Source organism: Salvia splendens, chromosome 5, assembly GCF_004379255.2.
Source record: "Salvia splendens isolate huo1 chromosome 5, SspV2, whole genome shotgun sequence".
In the NCBI taxonomy this organism is placed as follows: domain Eukaryota; kingdom Viridiplantae; phylum Streptophyta; class Magnoliopsida; order Lamiales; family Lamiaceae; genus Salvia; species Salvia splendens.
This window is the reverse complement of record NC_056036.1, coordinates 40,738,150-40,757,982: the sequence shown is the minus strand read 5'-3', so window position 1 is coordinate 40,757,982 and position 19,833 is coordinate 40,738,150. Positions and strand designations below refer to the sequence as shown.

Genomic DNA, 19,833 nt, shown 5'->3' with positions numbered 1-19,833 from the left:
AAGCTCAGGCTCAGATCCCGACCGCTTTCCAGCTAATTTTTTTTTCTTTCCCGTAGCCGATTTCTCTCTCTCATCACTCAGCTATGTTTCTTTCTTCGTACTGGACTTCATGAACTATAAAATTTCTGCAATCCTGCTAAATTTTTTGTGTTTTATCTGATCTTAGAATCATCTAGTGCTTTTGGAACGAGGTATTATAATTTAAATTGTTGTTGAGAAGCATGAAATTGAGAGGCGTACAATTTTCGGAGTATTTGAGTGAGCAAGGAGAAGCTTGATTGAATGATATCGCGATTGTTTTGAGATTCGGAATTCTGGTGATTCGAGGGACTAGTTTTGATGAGTTTGGAAGCGTCTGCGATTTTGTGAAGTGAATTCGGAAATAAGTATGCCAACTTGACCATTTTTGTTTATTTGAGATCTTATTGGACTGGATTCCTATTAATTGTGATGTAAATTTAGTTTAAGTCGAGTTCTGATCGAGATCTTGCATGGATCGTAATTGCTGGGTTTGATCTCTCTAATTTGTGAGTTTGGGCGTAAAATTAGGGTTTCTAGTTCTTGTGATGTTTCTACTCTTTTGAGTTAACGGGTTTACTGATTAAATTGTATTTGCTGGTGTACTTGATTAAGGTATATTTGAGGAGTCAATTCTCCGAGGGAATTAAAATAAATCATGGCTCAGAGTAACTGGGAAGCTGATAAAATGTAAGGATTGTTATTGTTCATACATTATCTCCTTTATTCCCATTTATTGTTCTTTCCAACGGTAGCTTTATCACTTGATTTACAGACTCCGTTGCTCTGTTTTATGCTCGTTATTTTGCCTGCTGAAATGGGCTTTCAGCTTCAAAATATGTTAAGCACCTGTGATAAGACTCACACTTCCAATAATATTTTGACAGGCTCGATGTATACATTCATGACTATTTATTGAAAAGAAAACTGCATGATTCTGCAAAAGCTTTCATGACAGAAGGAAAAGTTGCTACAGATCCTGTGGGTAAGGATATGTTAGCTATTTGTTGGATAAGAATCTTTTTGTTGATTCTTGACCTTATGCAACTGCATTATTTTCGTGTTGCTTGCGTTGGACTCCTCATTTTAGAGATATGGAATAGTGGATGTTATCCTCCTTTCTAACGACTAGTTTTGTTTTTTAGCTATTGATGCCCCAGGAGGATTTCTTTTTGAATGGTGGTCTGTTTTCTGGGACATTTTCATTGCAAGGACAAACGAGAAGCATTCTGAACCAGCTGCAGCTTACATAGAGGTTTGTCAAAATTTGCCGCTCTTATTCAGTTTCGTTATGAACTTGCACCGTGTTGCTTGTGTGAAGTGCACCATTTAATAGATTCTTGTAATTTTTTCAACTAAACATAGAATCAACAATTTAAACAAAGGGAGCAACAACAGCAGCTTCATATGCAGCAATTGCAACTCATGCAGCAACGCAGTGCCCAGTTACAGAGAAGGGATCCTAATCATCAACCGCTTGGTGGTCCCATGAATTCTGATGGGATGATGGGCCAGCCATCTGCCAGTGTATTGGCCATGAAGATGTATGAAGAACGGATGAAGCATCCTCACCCCATGGATTCAGAGACATCTCCAGGCCTCATTGATGCTAATAGGATGGCACTTCTTAAATCAGCTTCTGGTCAGCAAGGGTAAAACTGATACAGCCAAATTCAACACCAGTGAATTTGAAGTTATTATATTGTTTTTAAATTAACAATTATAGTTTCTTTTCCTATGGTTGATGCAGGCAGTTGATGCAAGGCAACTCTGGAGGTATGTCTGCAGCCTTGCAGCAAATGCAAGGACGGCCTCAACTGGCTACTGTAAGTACCAAAACCATATTTATTGTTTGATGCTTAGTTTTGCTCTATTGTATTAAGAGAACAAAAATGTAATCTTGTCTTGTTTTGTTTAGGACAATAAAGGGGAAGTTAACTTGGGCGCAACACAAAAGTCTTTGCCTATGGACCCATCATCAATTTATGGGCAGGTTCTCCAGTCAAAGTCTGGACTGGGTGGTACAGGTATCAATATTGACCTCCCCAAATTTCCTTTTTTTGATCTTAGTGTTTCATGAAGTAGTTCATGTAATCTCTTTTTCCATGCCAATGACTAGCTCTTGTAAAATGTAAGCAGTATGTACATTGAGTATTTGTTATAACATCTTGAAAGGGAAAGAGCTGCTCCTGCCGTTTTTCTATCTGACATATTAGGATTGCTTTAAGCTCCATCTGGCATCAAAGTTTATGTTGCTCAAAATTATATGCAAATGTTCTCTTGCTCTTTCTTAATCTCTTGTTACTGTGTCAGGATTAAATCAAGGAGTCACTGGTCTTCCATTGAAGGGTTGGCCTTTGACAGTGAGTTTGTTGTGCTTTATTTGTCTACTGTTCTTTTGATGAAGAACCTAAAGGAATCTCTTGAGCTCTGATGCTTACAGTATCACACAGGGAATTGATCAATTACGGCCAAGTTTGGGTTTGCAAGTGCAAAAACCCAACCTGTCCACCCAAAACCAGTTCCTTTTGGCATCACAACAGCAGCAAGCCCTTGCACAGGCCCAGGCACAGGGGAATCTTGGAAATTCACCTAACTATGGATTTGGAGGAGTGCCAAGGGGAAATTTTAATGCCAAAGATGGTCAACCTCCAAGAAATGATGGATCTATTTGCTCCCCTGTGCAGTCCAATTCACCTAAGGTTGTTACCGTCTCAGAAATTCTAAATAGCACAATTTGACCTTTGAACCTTCATCATGCTAGATTTTCAGTTTTTTTGTTTTAGCATTTGAAACTGTTGTGGGACTCTGGAAAACGTTTCCCAAATGAAGCCTGAATATGTACCAATGGGCAAACCATCAATCTAGGTGGAATTCTAGAAACCATATACAGTGCTAGCTCACAGTAGTTTTGGTCCCTCACTTTAGATTTTTTGGTATTATGTGAAGTCGTGAAGTATTAACTCTATCTTTAATTTTCTAGTTTGGCTGAGGGTACCCTGTGGGTGGGTGAGTTTGGATGGGATTGTTGGGTGTAATTATTTTGCTTAGTATACTAGTAATTTTTAGTTAAAAGTGTACCTTTTCACTTGTAACACAAGAATTGATTTTGTAAACTAATATCTGCACTTGTGATGATAGAATAGTCTGAGGTTTGATGAGTATATGTTATGTCTCTATAATTACAGCTAAAGAATAGGGCAACACAGCTTTGAAAGGGGGTTAAATCGTCTTCTCTTTTTCCGGCTTCTTGGTTATATTGATTTTAACAACCAGCTGCTAGCCTTACCATTCAATGACTTGGGATTGATGGATATATGTTACTTAAGATGATTAGGTTTTTGTCTTATTAGTTTTTCTACTTCATACTAATAAATCATTGTTCTTACTAGGAGTCTAGGACAAGGATATGCTGATTTGAATAGTTTTAAACTGCTAAGTTAAGATGTGCTATCTACTATCAGAACAATACAATTGACTCCCTTTATGATTAGTGGCATATAATAAGTTTTTGTACGTGGAAAATAATATTCCTTACTCTGAGCAGCTGAAAATGGGCCAAATGCAGCAGTCGTCCTCACAACAACAGGATCAGTTGCAGCAGCAGCAATTGCAACAGGTTAGTTAATTCTAGGGTACATGTTGATAGTATTTAGTTATCTGAATGGTGCTGATTTTCAGTTATGGCAATTCATATGCGCAATCTGTCTGTTATTTGTTGTAATTGTTCCTATGGCACATGTACATCTACCCTTCTTCCCTGACGATCCCCTGACTTTTGTCATACATAATAAAATGATGATCACTTTGCCGTGAAACAGAATAATAGAAAAAGGAAACAACACTCTTCATCTGGACCTGCCAATAGCACAGGTACTGGAAATACGGTAGGCCCCTCCCCAGGTTCACCACAATCAACGCATACACCCGGTGATGGAATGACCACAGCCAGCAGCCTGCACAATGTTAATAGTGTTTCCAAGAGTATGATGATGTATGGTGGAGATGGAGCTGGTGGAATCGCATCATCTACAAATCAGCTTGTGAGACCTAGTTTTGTCATTAATTATTGATTTTATTTTGAAATTTCATTTTCGCCTAACCAAGTACTCCCTCCGTCCCAAGGAAGATGACCCCTTCCTTGGGCGGCACGAGATTTTATGCAACTTTATTTTGTGTGTTAAGTGGAGAGAGTAAAGTAAGAGAGATGGAATAGAGTATAGATAAAGGTGTTTCCATTTTTAGTAATGGATCATCTTGATTGGGACAAACTAAAAAGGAAAGTGAGTCATCTTCAATGGGACGGAGGGAGTATTTATTTGTATTTCATTTTTTATTGTTTTAGGAGCATTCAATGTGGAGTTCACAATCTGTGTAATATTGAGTCTTCATATTAATACATTGGGTTTTTTATTTTATTTTTTACAGGATGATTTGGAGAATTTTGGTGACGTTGGTTCCCTTGAAGATAATGTAGAATCCTTCTTGTCTCATGATGGGGGCGATGGTAATATGTATGGCTCTTTAAAACAAAATCTCACTGAGCATAAAACAGAGACTTCTAAAGGTGGGATATGATATCGAGGCATGAAGCCTTCCACTGCTTCATACAGCTTCTATTGCTATAACTCACATTAATAATTTTTCCTATTTAAGGTTTTTCATTTGGAGAAGTTGGTTGCATTCGAACAAGAAATAAAGTGACTTGCTGCCATTTTTCTTCCGATGGGAAACTGTTGGCAAGTGCCGGGCACGACAAGAAGGTGGGGTGACTAAGCTCTCAGATATTGTGTTTCAGTAAATTGGACGTGTTCCATGTCATTATACATGCTGTTTGCATTTGTTTGCCTAAGCTATTTATCATGTGGTTTAGTTACATTGTTCCCCAACTTTTCTACTCACTTCTCTTGGTCCTTGGACTAGGCTGTTCTTTGGAATATGGATACCTTACAAACAGAGAGCACCCCAGAAGAACACCAGTACCTAATTACTGATGTTCGCTTCCGGCCAAATTCTACTCAACTTGCTACAGCTTCATTTGACAAGTCCGTCAGATTGTGGGATGCGGCTAATGTAATTACTTCTTCCCTTCACTTTGATAATTTTAAATTGTTGATAGCTGGCAAAAAACTATTGAAGCATGTGCCTGCTCACCTACAAGGCACATTCTAATCATAACTTATTCATTTATATATCGAAGTCATATCTGTTGATTGAGGCACTTACTCTGTTTAATTTATCTTTGCACAGCCAAGCTATTGTCTTCAAGCTTACACCGGGCATAGTTCCCATGTCATGTCCCTCGACTTCCATCCTAAGAAGAATGATCTTTTTTGTTTCTGTGATAGTTCAAATGAGATACGTTATTGGAGTATTAACCCATTCACCTGCACTCGCATGTCGAAGGTTGGGAATCTAACTCGTATCTTTTGTTTATAAATATCTATATCCCCATTAGTTTCAGTTTCATAAGTTGTAATTTTGAATATAATCTTGTTGTCTGCATGCAGCAAGTAGGAAGTGCACAAGTGAGGTTTCAACCTATAACTGGACATCTACTGGCAGCTGCTTCAGACAAGGTGGTTTCCATCTTTGATGTGGAAAACGACAGGCAGACACATTCATTCCAGGTTTCTTGATTGCTATTGACATCTTGGGTTTGGGCCTAAGGTTGAGCAATGCAATTTATATGTCATCTTATAACTTTTGGTGATTCATTAGGGACATTCTGGTGTTGTCAACTATCTTTGCTGGGATCTCAACGGTGAGCTGTTGGCTTCTGTCAGTGAGGACAGCATTAAAGTTTGGTCATTAGCCTCGGGAGAGTGCATACATGAGCTCAATTCTAATGGAAACCAATTTCATTCTTGTGTATTCCATCCAAGTTATTCTGCTCTCTTGGTGATTGGAGGACTACGGGTAGCCAACTCTCTCTCTCTCTCTCTCTCTCTCTCTCACACACACACACACACACACACATTCAAGCTGGACTCAAGCACATATATGAATAATCTTGCCTACTTCGGTTGTCTAATATGCTGTTTCCCTTCATTTGTAGGCTTTGGAGTTGTGGAACATGGTGGAGAACAAGAGCATGACGGTTCCTGCACACGAGAATATAATTGCTTCTCTGGCACAGTCACCTCTGACAGGAATGGTTGCCTCAGCTAGCCATGACAGTTCTGTTAAGCTGTGGAAATAACACTGGATGATTGTCCTGTAGCAGACGAAATCGTTGGACTTTCTTGTGAGATCTGTGGTCTCTCTGGGAAGTTTCTGAGTCAGTTATTAGTATAAATATTGGAATGCCACTTTTTACTTGATATACATATATACACCGAGGTAGGGAAGCCGTGGGTCATCCAGAATGCTGCGGAGCTAAGCGGGAACGGGGCAGAATACATTCATTAAACATCCTTCTCCACTCCAACTTATTTAACTAGTAAAACCACTAACGAGTTTGTGCCAACTGCTGAAAATGAAAATGTGCAGGTCCTCTTGTTACTACTGCCTGTGATTTTTGCTGCTTATTATCCCTTTGTTTCTCTGCTTAATTTGTGGTGGGATCACTTGTTTGTATTTTCTCCTCCATTGTGATAAAGCTACGGAGATTGAAATAAAACTTGTACTACCTCCGCACATAAAAAATAGTCATATTGTTCCATTTTGATTCGTCACCTAAATTTAATTTACTATCTATATTTGACTATCCATTTTTTATCTCTCTTGCATTACCTATTGTGGATTAAAACTCGTGTTGTCCAGTAAGGTGACATTTGGTATGCCGGACAAGATAATATTGAGATAGATAGTACTTTTCACTATTTTCGTAGCACTGCCTTTTTACCATTCTCCCATCTTTTTTACCTCAATGGCTATTTTTATACATTTACTTTATTTAATTTGCGCTATTTTTATACATTTACTTTATTTAATTTTATCTTATTTCACTTTAATTGTCTGTATTATCTCTTTCCTCAATGGCTATTTTTACACATGCACTTTGTTTATTTCTCTCTTACTTCACTTTATCTATGATTTGTCTTATTCTCTGTTTCTCTCTTTTTTAAATTTGATTATCTCATTTCTCTCTCGTCATTTCTTCCCTGCACTCAATTTTTTTTTATTATAGTAGTTTTGTCTTATCACAAATATATCAACAAAATTATTCTTATTTTACAAATTTCTGTGCACATTGTTATATCCATCTATTTATAAACTATTGTTATAAATATATAGTATAATACTTCTATTATTTAAATTTTAGTAAAAAATTAATAATTTAATGTGTAGATTTAATAATAACCATTGAATTTGGAAAACTACTTGATACTATAAATTTGACATGCGACAATGAATGATAATTAAATTTAAAACATAAAAGTAAATATGTAATGTAACACAATTTTCATTCATGTAGTATAACTTATTTTTTTCGCCATTTATATTGATTAACATAATTAACATTTTTCTCTTTATCTTCCATAATTCACATGATTTTTTTATTTATTACCATAATAATATAATTTTCAGCATAATATTAACAAATCTTCATTACATATATAGTACTAATATTTTTCATTTCTAAAATCTCGATCATCTCTAAATTCTAGAAACTAAAAATGACTACATTTGATATGTTTTGTTGTCACTTGTCATCAAATCCAAGATGATTTTTTCATCACAATATTAACAATTTTCATCACATGGACAATGTCGTTCTATCCTGTAATTTCGATCATTATTCAACTGAACGAATACAATTTACACACTAATACTCTTGTAATAAAAATATGTACTCGTGTTATTACGCAACCCATATCCTTCAATCTCGCACATCTACTTATTAATCCAATGGTTAATATTTGTGGTTGGATAATTAAATATACATTATAAAAAATACAAAATTTAGTGAATTGATAAAAAAAAACTCATTATAAACACAAGCTGAAACGTTAATAATTGAAAGCCAATAGTTTTAACAAATAAGTTCAAAACAACATTTGTACCACTGCTTTTTTATCTCTTGCCATTTCACTACTCCATTGTCTCTCTACTATGCAAAATTATATTCAAAGTATCCAAACTCTCAACCTCCTTTCAAACCCTACCAAAACCATAAAATAATCACCAACATTATTTATTCCATGACAAAACAATACTCCATTAGACAAATAGATATCATGTGATTGAAATAAAAAAAATTGGCGATCCTAAGTATTATCAACTCATCCTCAAATAGGACTTTGGTTCCTATCACATCATCTAAACCTTTTCGATTACATCAAAAGTGATGACCATTTTAACTCACACCACATACTTTAATATTTGATCAATTCTATTGTTTTTTCATGCAGATATGAATGCATAGTTAAACTAGATCTGAATCCGACTGTTCCCATTATGAAACTATAATTGTCTCTTACGAGTTAAAATGAGAAAAATTGATTCCATATCAATAAATAACAAACCAAAGCCACCCCAAACCTGTAACTAGAACCATTGGCATACAAAAGATGGACTAATAACGGGATCAAGCCCATATCAAGTTCAATTTTTTTTGTTCATTTATATTATCATTTTTTGGTATTTTGTGTGATACATTTTTCAAAAGCCCCTTGTAACACAATGAAAACTCAAAATTGGGAATATACAATCCATGCTGAGATAATTTATGCGTCGCCATTGTTTGGAACTGAAGCCATTAGTTATTGGTTTAAAATGAAAAGTGATTTTTGTTGTCAACGAAATATACTTAAATTATTATCATAGAATCTCAAACCCAACACTTTTATGTGTTTGCCCTTGGCTGGAACCGAAGCAATCGGTTAATAGTCACCCAAAGTGATTTTTCTTGTTATCGAAATATAGAAAAGGTATTATATCATAAACCCAAACACAAATGGAGAATATACAGCCCTTACTAAAATAATTTTAACCGAATGTATTTGACAATAGCCGAAACCATCAGTTATTGGTTTAAAATCGACAGTTATTTTTCTTGTCGAAGCTGTTACGACCCCACTTTCCTTAAGACCGAATCCCTTGGCTCAAATGAAATTCATAACTAGAGATGTCAATCGAGTTGGTTTATAGAGTCTCGGATCAATTCTGTTGAATAGACCTGGCCTAATGTGATTGAAATGTTATTAGGTTAATAATTACTACTCTCTCCGTCCCGGATTAGGAGTCACTTATTGTTATGGCTCGTGTTTTAAGAAGGAGTTGAAGTGTGTAATAAATGAAGTGCGATGGTGGAGTGTGTAATAAATGAAGTGAGTTGGTTGAAGGTGAGTCCCTTTTGACTCTTTGGAGTGTGTAATAAATGAAGTGAGATGGTAGAGTGTGTAATTAAATGTTTGCTTTTTATTTTGGTTTATTTTATTGTAGAGAATGGCATTTTTATGTAATTTTGATGAAGAATGAGGTAAAATTGTATAACCAAATATGAAAATTTCTAAATGTGACTCTTAAACTGGGACTGAGATGAAATTTTATAGCAAAAAAATGACTCTTAATCTGGGACGGAGGGAGTATTAATTTATACTTGCATCCACGTCGCTTTCAGCATACTCTAATCACCATGTGAATATTTTTTACTTAATAAAAGTTGGAAAATAAACAAAGAGTAGAATTCGCGGAGACATCATCAATGGAGCCACCGATCCTCCGTTCAATTCCGACATTCGGCGTCGCCACCGCCTCACTCCGCCGCTCCTACATGTGTTACAACTGCAATTACCCCTTCCATATATCCCCCACCGCTGCCGCGATCGCAGACACATCATCATCCTCCGCCATCCCCTCTTCCTTCCGCTGCCCTCGCTGCCACCTCCGCCACCTCATCTCCCACCACACAATCTGCGCAGCGCCTAGTCCTCCTCCTCCCCCTCCCTCCCGCCCTACGCGGCGGCGCAAGGATGATCCTCCTCCTGTTATCATCAGTAGCACTACTTCAGCAGCTCCGTCGACGCAGCCGTGCTCAATTTGCCTAGAGGATTTCGATATTAGCTCCGATGCAGCTAGTGTAACGCCGTGCAAGCATTATTTCCACAAGGATTGTCTCGCGCCATGGCTCCGAAGGAAGAAGACTTGCCCCATGTGCCGCCGCGAATTGCCCTACAAAATTCGACGGTTTCGGAGATGGGCATCAGTGATCGCGCGCGATGTGGACGGAGATACCTTGATGAGAGACGCATGAGCTCTTTTGGTAAGTGTTTATGAGTCATCTGTGGCATTTAAATTGCTTGCGTGTCCGTGTGTGTGCGTGTTCATAATGTGATCATGTTTGCTCTGTGTTATTCTTTGCATTTGTTGTGTGATACTTTACTTAGTATTATATGTTGCTTCTCTAGTCTCTACTTCGTTTCATTATTCATATGAGTATTTGTGCATGATTCTGTCGTTTTATTATTCATGTGTTTAATATGGAGAGCAGCAGTTATATACTGTGTTTGGTGAATTATTGCTCCTCTAGGAAATTGTAGAATGCTTTTTTGTATGTGCTGTTAAATTGACTGTCCAGTGGTCTTCTACATTGATACATTTTTGTATGCTCATTAGGGAACCTTTTTTTTGCATTATGTAAAAGGGAAAAACGCGTGTGTTTAATAGTTTGGTCAAGACAATTGGGTTATGTAATGACGTTTTGGTAATTTTCATTGAAAATCAAGTGGTGCACCACCATTTTTCCTCTTACTCGGCTTGCCACAGAACTTGAGAAGCATCAGCCTGGTTATGAGGCAGAGCAGCAGGGCCTTCGAATTGAAGCCCTTCTCGGTCAGCGGCTGTGGAGGGATCACCGATGAAGGAGTCTGGCATGGATAGGAGATGGATTGATTGTTGATTTTTGGGATGAATTTCTGTCAAGATATAACAGGGCATTTCATTTGGCGTATTTGGAACACGCCAATTGTAGGATCATCTTTAAGCAAACATAGCAAAGTCCATTTGCTGTGCCGTACTGGGTTGATAAGCCTCAGTTTTCTATATCAAATGTGGTAATCATGCTTCATAAATCATAATGAGCTTCTTCTTCTGTAGTGTAACGAGCAAAAGCAAAATAGAAGTTACTTACTACAACCCTGGCCGAATAATTTTGTAATAGCATGGCTTTTCAATGCTTGTTTCTTTCTGCTTTTATACAATATAGAAGTAGCCAGTTTTGACTTGTATTTTTTACTGACTGCTTGTTTTGATGCCTTTTATGCAATTTTCAGTTTTTATCCAGGATTCCAGGCACTAGTATAGTAGAGTTGCTTATCTGATTCTTGTCAACTTGCCTTGCAGATACATGTAAAAGCAGTCTTGTGCAAACATATAGGAGCTGTTCTTCAAGAGCTTGCTGTCATGGTCGGGGACAGCGTCTTTTGTACAGAGTTTGTCTTTTGAGTTAATCTTTTGCAAAGTTAGCGCTGTGCAGGGATGGACCAATAGGTAGAAAGGCAAGAGGTTTTCTTTGATGAAATTTAGAAAATTAAAAGGAATAATTCCTATAGAGTTTTTGGTGTCTCCTATCATTTAGTGAGGGGATGGATATGGTTTCATTTCATTTCACAAACAGGGTTAGAAAAGGGGGTGGTAGAATGGGATGGAATAAATAGAATTTTGTATTTAAGTTTCATTCTTATATTTATTAATAAATGAAATTTTTATCGGAGGAACACAAAGCATTCTTTCCATTACAATGGTAGGAATTAACTTTTACATGTATGGCAAAGGTAAGTGAGATTTTTGTTCAATATATTGAAAAAATGATGAAAACTATGAAAAATAAAATTATGATACAAGTTTTGAGGAAATTACAATCTTACTGTCAGTAGATCTTCCCCTGGTTGCCTGCTATGGAGGCAAGTGCTTCTTTTACCCTACAAAAATGATATATAGTCACATAGGATAATCTTTATAATTTTTATTTCCAATGCTTACTGCCTGTATTTCTGTTATGTATAGCCTGTTTGCAACAGTTCAAAGCATGTATCACAGCATCTTATTCATATATCAATACTATAATTCTTAAGATAATTATTTTTATTTTGATTCCTCATGTTGGTATAAATTCTGTTATTGGTGTCCGTTTTCCCAATATCAACATCGCTTACCCTGAATTCATAGCACCTTGGTATGGCACTAGACATTGAAGAAGATGTAAAGATTATTGTATTTTCTTTCAGTATGCTGCAAGACTCAACAACCTTGTTGAGGTTTTGATGTTCATTAGTTCAGTATTACATAAAATTTTGTCCTATACCATTGTCATCTGGCTGGCTCATTATCTTGGCTATGTAATGACAGTGATAGTATATGAGGACATCAAAACTGATGAAAACTATGAAAAGTAAAATTTTGGTAGGAGTATAAGTTTTGAGAAAATTCTGCCAGTTGATCTTCTCCTAGTTGCTTGCTATGTTGGAGGTAAGTTCTTTTACCCTGCAATAATGATTTAAAGTCACATAGGAAAATCTTTATGATTTCTATTTCCAATGCTTACTGCCTGTTTCTGTGTTATGTGTAGCATGTTTGCAACAGTTCTAAGCATATATCAGAGCATCTTATTCGTATATCAAAACTGTAATCCTTAAGATCATTATTTATTTAGATTCCTCGTGTTGATTTCTGCTATTGGCATTCCGTGTTCGTTTGCCCAATCCTAAATATCAGCTTATCCATGGATTCATAGTATCTTGGCACGGTGCTAGACATGGAAGAAGGTGTAAAGATTATTGTGTTTTCTTTCAGTGTGTCTTCCTTCCTCTTTCTGGAAGCGAACTCCTTGTCCGATTTGAGCATGAAAAGCAGTGTTCAACAACCTTGTTGAAGTTTTAATGTTCACCAGTCAGTATCACATAAACTTTTGTCCTATACCATTGATGCCTGTGTTGGCTCATTATCTTGGCTATGTAATAACAACAGTGGTAGTATATGAATACATCGAAAACCAGTACTGCCATAGTAACTGATGTCTCCCTGTGACTTTGTTTATTTTGCATTCGATAGTTTATGTTATGCAGTCGATATTATGAAAGTGCTTTATGAGGAATACAGGTAGGAATTTGGGTCGGATGCATATTCCTACCCGTCTTCTCTTTCCTTCAGATGATGATATTGCATGATTCTAAAGTTTTGGCTGCAGTTGGTATGGAAGGATGAGCAAACATTTAACCTTCTTGAATAAGGTATGCACTCTCCAGCCATTGTCGTGCCTCTGTCATTGATACATTGTTCTGATATATGTGGAATCTTGGATGAAGAATAACAGACAGAAGCTCAGAGTTATAACTTAAGGGCTCGTTTGATAAGCTAGTAATGTCTAGATATAGATATTTATCTATTCATTTCTAAATGTTTGGTATCATAGTTAAACTACCATACAAGCCTGTGTTTAGCCCTATGGCCCATCTTGGCCCGTAGATTTAGCCTCAAAATGGAGTGATATGTATCTTACAAAATTCATCGGATAGTATTACCGCCTCAATTTTATGTACCCAGAAAAAAAAATTATCTCCTTATACCCTTCGCTTCAGTCTTCCAATTCCAATATACAATCTTGACTTCCAACATAGATGCTCTTCAAGAATGTGACTTTATCATCTGCAAAACTTCATCTGATGAGTACATATGTAATCTGCAAAATCTTCTAATATATCTATTTCTCTCTAATCTTCTTGATGAAATTATTTGTGAATTATCAATCTGCTGCCTATTGTGGGTTTCCATTTTACTCTGACATAGACGAAGGTATATACTTTTTTCCGATCGGCGTAGCAAATCCCATTTTCGGTGCAGCCAAACGCCTCTCTTGTGATTGAATTATTGTTATTTTATGCTCCCAATTCAATATCATCGGTGGGTTTTGTTGGCTATGGTTGATTGAGAATAAATATTTTTCTTAGTTTTTTTAAATCTTTGTTTGTGGTTAAATCTTGCAAAGTGACTTCGTACTCTTCTTCTATGAGAATTGTCTGAGGTTTAACACATTTTGGGCAGGTCTCTCAGAGTCACAATCTAGGTAAAAAAATTATCTGCACTCTCGCAATTATTCATTGTTCTAGTTCTCTATGCAACAACATTAGAGCATTATTTAAAGCAAAAGAAAGAAAAGTTGCAGTGTGGACTATGTGCACTGTTATCATCAGTTTGAGAAGATTTCTGATCTTGTATGGTCTTCCTTAGCAAAGGCAGGTGCTAGGGAAATATCGATGGAAAACAGAGATGAAATTAGGATGAAACTTTTTTTCCACGAAGAGTATTTTTATATAACAAGGTAGGGACATTTTAGGAAATAAATAGACTTAATAAAGTCAAATACATCATTGCATATTTATTTCTAATTTCATAACTTCCCAATCAAACAAAGTGGGCTTATAAGAAAAAGTTTAACTAAAGTATCAAACGAGTGTTATTAAAATCAAATCTTTATCTAACTTGGCCTTAAATCTTGATCACTAACTAACCTAGGCATATCCCAAATCACTTATCAAACAGGCCATAAAAGTAGTTCTATCGAACTCACATTGTTGAGAAACTTATTTGATAAGTCGCAAACGATTTCTTGTTAAGAAACTTACTAGTATTTGATAAGTCGCGAACAATTTCTTGTTAAGAAACTCGTGTTTGTTCTTTGCTGGTTTTTTGCTGTCTGCTCACCATTATGTGATTTTTTGAGCATTTTTCATTATAAATAAATCTTGCTAACATTGGCACAGGAAACTCAAGCCTGTATATATCCAAGCCCCTTGGCCTAGCGGTAAAGGGTGCTGGATACCGCCTCCATCCTGGAGGTCTCGAGTTCGAAGGAGGTCTCGAGTTCGAACCCTAGGTGGCGTAATTTGTCTTTCCTCCTTGTTATAGGAGTTGATTTGTAATTAATTTGTCTTTCCTCCTTGTTATAGGAGTTTAATTTGTCTTTCCTCCTTGTTATAGGAGTTGATTTGTAATTTCCTCCTTCATATATATGATATAAATATATGAAGTTAATTTAAAAAAAAAAAAAAAAAAAACTCAAGCCTGTATATATTTGTATTTTTATCTGTGTTTCACTCAGTTTGGATTTAAATAATGTACTCCACTGTTTTACGCATCTTGAATCTTGGTTGCATTTTTTGTAGTGGTGATGTATTCTAGGGTATGAATTATGACTTATAAGGATTTCTATATATGAATAATAAGCATATAGTTCACAGATCTATTATAATCAACTAATCGAAGTATAATTTAAAATGTGATATATTTTGTGTAAAACTATAAATTTATGTGAGACACAGTCACAAATTAATAAAAACAGATCTATATGACCTCCCTAATAAATAATATAATAGTTTTCATAAATAAAATCCATCCCCCCAACCCCATACTTCTTAACATATCAAATCCAAAAAACCATTATGCTATTTTTTTCCTATTAGTTCAATTCAGCATTGCAAAATTTAGCATTACAAAATTTAAATAAATAAGCCAAGAAACAAACCAGAGTGGGGATGTAGCTCAGATGGTAGAGCGCTCGCTTAGCATGCGAGAGGTACGGGGATCGATACCCCGCATCTCCATTTTATTTTCCTAGCCACACGTGGCGGATAATCATTCGTCAATACGCATCTTCAAATCCCTTGTTTTCATTTTTTAAATTTTATTTTCCTATGCGAGCGTGGCAGATTATCATTTGCTGAAATGAACACTCATCCCAATTTATTGTAAAACACTCATCCCAATTTATTGCGAGTTGATAACACCAATTCAATAATTCAATTTCGCTCTGATAGAGTGAGAGTCAGAGAGAGAATGGGAAAGACAACAAGGAAACTCGAAGTCGTCTCGCCGGTCCCGGCCGATATCGACATAGCCAACTCCATCGAGCCTCTTCACATCTCCGAGATCGCTCAGGATCTCAATCTCAGCCCGCTACATTACGATTTGTATGGAAAATACAAAGCTAAGGTAATTAAATTAAGTATATCTTCTCTGTGTGTGTGATCGCGATTGTAATCATCTACTCTTTTGTAGACATGATCGATATTAGGTTAATCTAGCTTACACAGAGGTACGCGTGTGTGTGTGGTGTGTTTAATCTTAGCTGGTAGTGTCTATTTGTGCTCTTCTGTAGCTTTCGCGACTTGCTTAATTTATGGATGCTTTAGATCCCCTCCGGTGCTTTGGAAATGGCTGAGCTAATCAGTTTAAACTGTAGGTGTTACTGTCGGCGCTGGATGAACATGGAGGAAATGGAGACGGTTATTATGTGGTTGTTGGGGGAATCACTCCAACGCCTCTGGGTGAAGGCAAGTCCACTACTACCGTTGGTCTCTGTCAGGCACTCGGAGCTTTTCTCGATAAAAAGGTATCGTTGTCTAGCAGTTTAGATTTGATTTCTTCTGATTTTTAATAGTTTAGCTAGCTAGCTTGGTTGTTTTCCACTGTTTCACCTTAGTAGATGATGAAAATTGAAAAGTATGTTGAGTCTCGTGTGTTTAAGCTCACATGCTTCAATCACATATAGAGGAATTATAGTGACTTGTGAGATGAGTGGGATAATACTGGCCATAAAATGATTTGCCGTTTGACATTATTACGATGTGCAATTTAATGTGAAATGATTTAGTTAACATCAAATGTAAGCAGTTTTTGCTTTCTTATTTGTTATGTTTGGTTTTGTAGGTGGTCACATGCCTACGTCAGCCCTCACAAGGACCAACATTTGGGATCAAAGGGGGTGCGGCGGGTGGAGGCTATAGCCAAGTGATTCCGATGGATGAATTCAATCTTCATATGACAGGGGACATCCATGCAATAACGGCTTCAAATAACCTTCTTGCTGCTGCCATTGATACTAGAATATTCCATGAATCGTCTCAATCTGATAAAGCTCTTTTTAACCGCTTATGTCCACCAAATAAAGAGGGGAGACGGGGCTTCAACGATATCATGCTTAGGCGGTTGAAAAAGCTAGGCATCTCAAAAACTGTGCCTGAAGAGCTTACGCAAGAAGAAGTTAAAAAGTTTGCCAGGCTTGATATAGATCCTGAATCCATTACATGGCGAAGAGTTATGGATGTGAACGACCGTTTCTTGAGGAAAATTACTGTTGGTCAGGGCCCTGAAGAGAAAGGTATGGTAAGAGAGACAGGGTTTGACATCTCAGTTGCTAGTGAAATTATGGCAGTCTTGGCTCTCACAACTTCCCTATCTGATATGAGGGAGAGGCTTGGTAAAATGGTAATTGGGAATAGCAAAGCTGGTGATCCCATCACTGCCGATGACCTTGGACTTGGAGGTGCTCTGACTGTGTTAATGAAAGATGCCATCAATCCTACACTTATGCAGACTCTGGAGGGTACCCCTGTCCTGGTTCATGCAGGTCCCTTTGCAAATATCGCCCATGGAAACTCATCGATTGTTGCAGATAAAATTGCCCTTAAGCTTGTGGGGCCAGGCGGGTTTGTGGTTACAGAAGCAGGGTTTGGTGCTGATATAGGGACTGAGAAATTCATGAATATAAAGTGTAGGTACAGTGGTTTAAAGCCTCATTGTGCAATTATCGTAGCAACCATTAGGGCCCTCAAAATGCATGGTGGAGGGCCTGCAGTGGTAGCTGGAAAGCCACTTGACCGTGCTTATGTGACCGAGAATGTGGCTCTTGTTGAAGCTGGCTGTGTTAATTTAGCAAGACACATTTCGAACACAAAAGCTTATGGTGTTAATGTGGTGGTGGCTTTGAACAAGTTTTCAACTGACTCGGAGGCTGAACTCAATGCAGTCAGGAGTATGGCATTATCTGCTGGTGCTTTTGATGCGGTAATTTGTACACATCACGCCCATGGAGGGAAAGGAGCGGTTAGTTCTCTCTCTACCTTATGATTGTATATTCAGATATGCTTCTTGCTTGGATCTGCTTGTCATTTGACATAAGTGAATAAAACATTTGGCATTTGAAATTTCAGGTTGACCTTGGAATTGCAGTTCAGAAAGCCTGCGAGAATGTTACACAACCTTTAAAATTCTTGTATCCTCTGGATGCGAGTATCAAGGAGAAAATAGAGGCGATAGCAAAGTCATATGGAGCTAGTGGTGTAGAGTACTCGGAGCAGGTATCGAGTCAATATAGCTTTATAAATCTTTTTCCATGTTCTATGCTCTTTGCTTACGTTTATCTAAGACGTGATTGGAATATAAATGTTTCCTTAGGAGAAATAATCAGAAACTAGAAAAATATAACGAATACTTAAAAATTGCTGATAGCCTGATTAGTAATGGGAAGTTTCCAGGGTTATACATGATATGCGATGAGGTAGAAAACCTCATATCATCCTGAAATTTTGCTTTGAACGAATGTAAGGTCCACCAAGAATGAATATTGGGAATTTATTATATTTGAATAGTATGAGTCGGGTTTTGGACTATATAAGCACAATGGAGTTGCAAATGATCTGAGTTAGACTTTAATGAGGATAGGTGTAAAAAGAATTCATGATAAGTGCAGCAATTGATTATAGTTGAATTCGGTCATTGAGAAACAAGGAGTAGACAGAAGCTTAGTTTTTGTTTTTTGTTTTGGATAAATAGGCAGAGAAACAGATCGAGATGTATAGCAAACAAGGATTCAGTGGATTGCCAATCTGCATGGCGAAGACCCAATATTCATTCTCAGACAATGCTTCAGCAAAGGGAGCTCCTAGCGGGTTCGTGCTACCAATCAGAGATGTGAGAGGAAGCATTGGAGCAGGCTTCATCTATCCTTTAGTCGGAACAATGAGTACAATGCCTGGCTTACCAACCAGGCCTTGCTTTTACGATATAGATCTCGATACCGCTACTGGAAGAGTAATCGGTCTATCTTGATTTTCATTTTCCCAATAATGAGAAGCTAAAGTTGAATGTGCTGCAGATCCTCTTGTTTGATCATGCGGTGATTGTGATTTATGAACTCTTTTCTTGTCTTTGCTTTGGTGATTCCTTGTAGCTGTTTGGCTTTGCAGTTTGCATCATCAACTTGTTCAATTATATCAAGTTAACTGTACTTGTTATTTTTCCCTTGAAAGTCGAGATTGTTATTACTCAAACAGCCTAGCATTTGTAAACTATACAGCTTGAGGCATCTCCAACCTTGTTTTAGGGCTGCAGTCCAAACACTCACAAACTCATGCTCGGCTCGTCCACATTTTATAGGGCTCGAGCTCATGTGATGGGGAACTTGGGAGTCATGTCGATGTGTTTCAAATTTAGTGTATGTTTGGTAGGAGTGATTGATAAAAAATAAGTCCGGTATTGTAATCTCGTCCCACGCTGGCCCTAATGTGAAAAAACTGTTTGGTAATGAGTATGAATCTCCGCTGTGAGCTGCGATTCGTCTTATCTAGTTGCTACAAATCCTGCAATGAAGGAAATTTCCCAGTTCTCTCGCGCCCATCGCAACCACCTCCTTTTCCTCACTCCGTCCATCGTGATTGCCTCCTTTACCTCATGCATCACCACCCTTGCACTGCGGTAGTGCTAGGGTTTATCGCGCTTGTCTCCCGACGGGATTGATTCAGGCATTCAGCCATCGTTTGTGGTGTTGATTTTAGAGCATCCACAATGGTTTTGGACAAGCAATAGCTCAGCCATAACCTAGTCACAAACTCCTCATGCTACATCATCAGGACTAAAAACGCCTTCTGTCACATCATCAGGACAAGCAACTAGACAAACAATAGCCTAGCCATAGCCTAGCCACAATAAACAAAATAATAAAAATAACAATCACACAAAATACGGACTTCAACTTACGACACAGATACGGGAAAATGCAATAATTTTATTTAAATAAAAAAAGGTACATTTAAA

At 37.3% G+C, this 19,833-nt stretch overlaps 2 protein-coding genes, 1 long non-coding RNA gene and 1 other non-coding gene across 5 annotated transcripts; all 4 read left to right on the top strand.

Moving 5' to 3' along the window:
* On the top strand, positions 1 to 6,731 carry LOC121801807 (transcriptional corepressor LEUNIG_HOMOLOG-like). Of its 2 annotated transcripts, XM_042201222.1 has the most exons (19): positions 1 to 386; positions 463 to 527; positions 634 to 708; positions 906 to 1,003; positions 1,164 to 1,273; positions 1,384 to 1,670; positions 1,769 to 1,844; positions 1,937 to 2,045; positions 2,332 to 2,381; positions 2,472 to 2,720; positions 3,566 to 3,637; positions 3,840 to 4,061; positions 4,447 to 4,585; positions 4,675 to 4,781; positions 4,942 to 5,091; positions 5,269 to 5,424; positions 5,529 to 5,648; positions 5,740 to 5,937; positions 6,077 to 6,731. In XM_042201222.1, the coding sequence occupies exons 3-19, from the start codon at positions 677 to 679 to the stop codon at positions 6,218 to 6,220; spliced, it is 2,319 nt and encodes a 772-aa protein (XP_042057156.1). In that variant the 5' UTR covers positions 1 to 386; positions 463 to 527; positions 634 to 676; the 3' UTR covers positions 6,221 to 6,731. The 2 variants fall into 2 exon arrangements, with proteins under 2 accessions (XP_042057156.1, XP_042057155.1); XM_042201221.1 differs by lacking the exon at positions 463 to 527 and having other exon boundaries at positions 2 to 386.
* A 2,780-nt stretch (positions 6,732 to 9,511) lies between these two features.
* On the top strand, positions 9,512 to 14,816 carry LOC121803660. The gene is made up of 3 exons (XR_006051091.1): positions 9,512 to 10,228; positions 11,308 to 14,026; positions 14,191 to 14,816. It is a non-coding gene; the product is annotated as an uncharacterized LOC121803660 (long non-coding RNA).
* A 674-nt stretch (positions 14,817 to 15,490) lies between these two features.
* TRNAA-AGC lies at positions 15,491 to 15,563 on the top strand. Its single transcript has one exon. It is a non-coding gene; the product is annotated as a tRNA-Ala (tRNA).
* Positions 15,564 to 15,725: 162 nt separating this feature from the next.
* LOC121801806 (formate--tetrahydrofolate ligase) lies at positions 15,726 to 19,070 on the top strand. Its single transcript, XM_042201220.1, has 5 exons — positions 15,726 to 15,951; positions 16,202 to 16,351; positions 16,669 to 17,844; positions 17,952 to 18,098; positions 18,574 to 19,070. The coding sequence occupies exons 1-5, from the start codon at positions 15,796 to 15,798 to the stop codon at positions 18,847 to 18,849; spliced, it is 1,905 nt and encodes a 634-aa protein (XP_042057154.1). The 5' UTR covers positions 15,726 to 15,795; the 3' UTR covers positions 18,850 to 19,070.
* Positions 19,071 to 19,833: the final 763 nt, after the last annotated feature.

Coding starts and splice junctions, on each gene's coding strand:
- LOC121801806 (XM_042201220.1), top strand. CDS start 15,796: ATGGGAAAGACAACAAGGAAACTCGAAGTCGTCTCGCCGGTCCCGGCC. Junction 16,352..16,668: donor GAGCTTTTCTCGATAAAAAG/GTATCGTTGTCT, acceptor TTGGTTTTGTAG/GTGGTCACATGCCTACGTCA. Junction 17,845..17,951: donor CCCATGGAGGGAAAGGAGCG/GTTAGTTCTCTC, acceptor TTGAAATTTCAG/GTTGACCTTGGAATTGCAGT.
- LOC121801807 (XM_042201222.1), top strand. CDS start 677: ATGGCTCAGAGTAACTGGGAAGCTGATAAAAT. Junction 2,046..2,331: donor GTCTGGACTGGGTGGTACAG/GTATCAATATTG, acceptor TTACTGTGTCAG/GATTAAATCAAGGAGTCACT. Junction 4,062..4,446: donor CATCATCTACAAATCAGCTT/GTGAGACCTAGT, acceptor TATTTTTTACAG/GATGATTTGGAGAATTTTGG.